At 30.3% G+C, this 3,950-nt stretch overlaps 1 protein-coding gene across 8 annotated transcripts in view; it reads left to right on the top strand.

The window, feature by feature from the left end:
* Positions 1 to 3,950, top strand: part of Rdl (Resistant to dieldrin) — a 192,022-nt gene that overhangs the window by 98,981 nt on the left and 89,091 nt on the right. For 7 of the 8 annotated variants that reach the window (XM_024362476.2, XM_014426476.3, XM_014426478.3 and 4 more), the window contains exon 2: positions 1,622 to 1,722. In XM_024362476.2, the coding sequence (XP_024218244.1) occupies positions 1,622 to 1,722 (101 nt within the window). The remainder of the gene's footprint in view (positions 1 to 1,621; positions 1,723 to 3,950) is intronic. The other variant, XM_067051085.1, reaches the window with a different exon arrangement.

Genomic DNA, 3,950 nt, shown 5'->3' with positions numbered 1-3,950 from the left:
ATACGAGAGGAATTCGAAGGTTTAGTGGACCCCCAAAGCTCAACTCCATATGTCCAGATTGGCCTTATTACAGTCATGTAGATCAATCTTTTGTAATGTGTTGGAAGTTCAGAGCGTTTGTCTAGTAAGTGCTGTTATAATCGAAATCGACGAGCAGTTTCCTGTCTTTTCAGTCTGGTGTGAGGATTCCAGGTTAATCGCTTGTCCAAATGTAGTCCAAGGTAGCGGATCTGTTTGACAGGGGTAAGAGTAACATCGTTAAATGAAACTGTAGGGCAGTCAGTAGGTTTACGACGAAGGGGTAAGGTGATTTGATGGGATTTGTTGGAATTTGTCTTAATATACTTATTATTTATATATATAAAAATATTCATAATAAATAAAAAATATTACGTTTAATAACAACATGACATATGATAATAGTAATCAGTAAATTTTAACCCTAATAATGAATCCACTTCGGGCCTCAATGAATCCACTCAAGGTCCAAAAAATATCTTCATCACAGGTCACAAAAATAAATATATCCTGGGCCTTAAAATAAATAAATCATGGTCCTCAAAAGGTGCCTATATTCTCAAACTCAAAATCTAAAGAGAAGTAATAACTTTTTAGTAATAGAAAAAGTATTCGAGGATTAACTAAATAAAATAGTTGAAAGACTAGAAGCGCTCTTCATATAAAGTGAAGCCAATTTACAAGAAATCCCCGATCCCTGCCAATTACCCACTACGGTGGAAAATACTAAAAAAATTTAATAAAATAATCGTATCGCACTGCTAATAAGGGAATAGTTCCTGCGTTTCACACAGAGCGAGATTCAACATGTTCCCCCTTGTCACAGCACACGTGACCTACGACCTCAGCAACAAAGTGCTGTTGTCACGTCAGAGGTTACTTAAGACCAACAAAAAGGTTAATAAACAAAATATGAAAAATCAATATAATAACTTCTGTGAGAACAAACACCCTTAAAACTTCATAGGGTTACAGTAATTGAAATTATCTATATTAATAGTTGCCAACCATGTACTCATTTCAAATGAAAAAGACATTTTTTTTTCACAATATTATGCATGAAATGAACTAAAAAAAACTCACCTGCTTGCTTAAATCCAGTAAATCAACGTTAAAAGGAAGAAACAGGTTAATAATATTGGAGGACAGAAAGCCTAAATTTCAGGACACTTTTTTGTTTTATAAGATAGCTTTACTTGCTATACTGAAATATTTACTTTCTTATTTTGTTATATTTACTTGTTTTTTAAAAAAAAATTAAGCCATGTTTGCTATTATTTCTACAACATAGTTGTGTAGGATTTCTTTTTCGAATTCATAGTTCCGATTCATAAAGGAAAACAAATATATTGTTAACTGGGAAAAGGATGAAATGTAGTGTATAGGATAAATACTATAAACAATTATTGTAATATTAGATAAACCTTTTATAAGGTAAATAAAGATTATTATGCAAGCAATCACAGTATTCATTTCATGTCTATTTCTTTCTTATTTTTACTTTTCCAAGTATTTTAGCTTATTTATAAATATTTAAAGTGTTTTAATTGTGCATATGTAATTTTTTTTTTATTTATAATTAAAATAAATAATAAATTTACAGCAGCGGAGGAGGCGGTAGCATGCTCGGAGACGTGAACATCTCAGCCATTCTCGATTCCTTCAGCGTCAGCTACGACAAAAGAGTAAGACCAAACTACGGAGGTAAGACAGCATTAAATCTTACAGCGAACTGCTGTTTACACATTTTTATATTTCATTTGATCAACAACATGGCATTTTCCTGTACTCCAACGCTTGAGTGAGTTCTATGTATAATTATTTTATAAAAATGGTCATAAAGATATCGACTAAAATAAACGTTTTCCAAAGTAAAAGCTAAATAAATGACATTTTTTCCAAAGACTCTTTAATACATCGTTCTTTGATAGTTATAAATTACCATTATAATATTGTTGATGAATAAAAAATATATTTTATTTAATATTGGAGATTCCATACTGCATAGGCTTCGAAGTTATTTGCTAATCATAAAATCAAAAAACAAATTACTTCAGTAAACTGAATGAAAATATTTATTTCATGTAGGAATTTCTGATAAAATTGCATCTAAAAGTAAAAATTCAGCAGCGTATCGCAAATTATATTTTTTTCAGAAAATATGTTTTCATCGTATCTAAATTCAAGTTTTTAACATGGGCTAACTATGTATGATGATTTAATAATAGATATATTTCTTAGTGCAATATTTGTGGACTTAGACAATCACGTTGATACAAATGCTACCTTTGTTGAAGATTGTCAACACTATACAAGGCTCATAAAGCACTAAAAAATCCTTCTAGGTACAATTAACATGAGAAAAATAATCATGTTAGAAAAAATCTAAAACGTTATGTCTACCTGATCTGAAGATGAGATTTGTAGTTGGCAAAGATTGAACTTTTTTGTTAATTTGAGGCTGTCCCGATAAATTAATGTGTAATTTTAAGACTTCTTAACAAGTCACTAATTCTCAAAAATGTAATAAAGAAAATCAGTTGAGCTTCAAGAATATTTACATTCAAATGCCCTATTTGTCAAAATTGTTTCAAATACTTATGTATACAAAACTACTTTATATACACGATTATTTAAAATTACTATATATTTTGTCTAGTTTCGAATTTATTTTAATTAATAGCCTATACAATATCTATTCATGAAACATTTTATATAGATTGTTTTGTTTTTTTCTAAACTGTTGTTTAGATTGATGATCATTTCAAAAATTCGGAATTAATCTAAGAGGAAATATTTCTCAGATAAAATTTCTGTAAACAATGATTATAATTTATTCACTCTATTCATTCAGTTATGATATTTAATCATTTATAAATTTCGTAAATTATCAGAAAACCTAAGCAAGAAATATTAATATTCTTAAAGTTTGTAATCAGATGAAAGTTTACTATTTTGTGTATCAAGCTTTTGTATTATATTTACTTCTCGGAATTCTTTGGTACAGTTTAAAAGCACAAAAAAAAATTTCTATTCTTAATTTTAGTAATTAAATATTTTGTGCTTCAAAGTCTGTTTGAAATGTTAGTTTAAAAGTCCACTATAAATTTATCGTGAAGGAATTAGGAATGAGGAAAGAACACTCTGATTATTGTGTTCAAAATACCAAATAATTTTTATTATATTTTATAATCTAATAATTTCAAAGAATTGAGTTTACATCCTTACTATCGAAAATTGGATTTTTTTACTTCACGTGTAATAATGAAGAGCTATGAAAATAGACCAATAATTATTGCGCCCATTTCCGATAATGTATGTTAGGTTAACACTCAATACTATAGATATGACGATTCGAACTAAACTGAAGCCCACCAAAAGGTATGAAGAGCCTAGTAAGAGTGACGAGCTACAATAATACAAGCCTCAGCTGGGATCTCCTCTGAATTGTTTATATGAAAACGGAGTCAGTGCTCAATGTAGCCGTGTTTATTTTTGACAGCCAGGTAGTAAAAAAGATGGTGTAAAAAAAAAAATAAAGTAAGAAGGGTTGGACGAGGTGAATGCCATGGGGTTGTAATGGGCGTGATTGGTTAATGTGGGGAGGGCAAGGGTGGGGTCGATCGAAGAGGGGTTTGGCGCATGCGCCTTCTAATATAAACAGAGGGCTGCCCTTACACATGCTACCCTCCGACCTACATTTCGGTACTAGGTCGTCCCTCTCTTCTCAGCCTCTTGTAGCAACAGTTTATCAATAATTCTGGAGATATGGCACGGCAATAAAATGTGTCCTGGAATTATACATTATCATAAAAAAATTAAAAGATTATTTCAGATATTTCATAAAACTGGAACATAGCATGGCTAGGAAAATATAACTTTAATAACATATTGGTGATGTACGTCTACAAAAACTACACTTAATAGTATAT

This window comes from Halyomorpha halys, unplaced genomic scaffold, assembly GCF_000696795.3.
Source record: "Halyomorpha halys isolate HHAL.00 unplaced genomic scaffold, Hhal_1.1 Scaffold577.1, whole genome shotgun sequence".
NCBI lineage: Eukaryota > Metazoa > Arthropoda > Insecta > Hemiptera > Pentatomidae > Halyomorpha > Halyomorpha halys.
The sequence above is the reverse complement of the archived record's forward strand: the minus strand, read 5'-3'. Positions and strand labels throughout refer to the sequence as shown.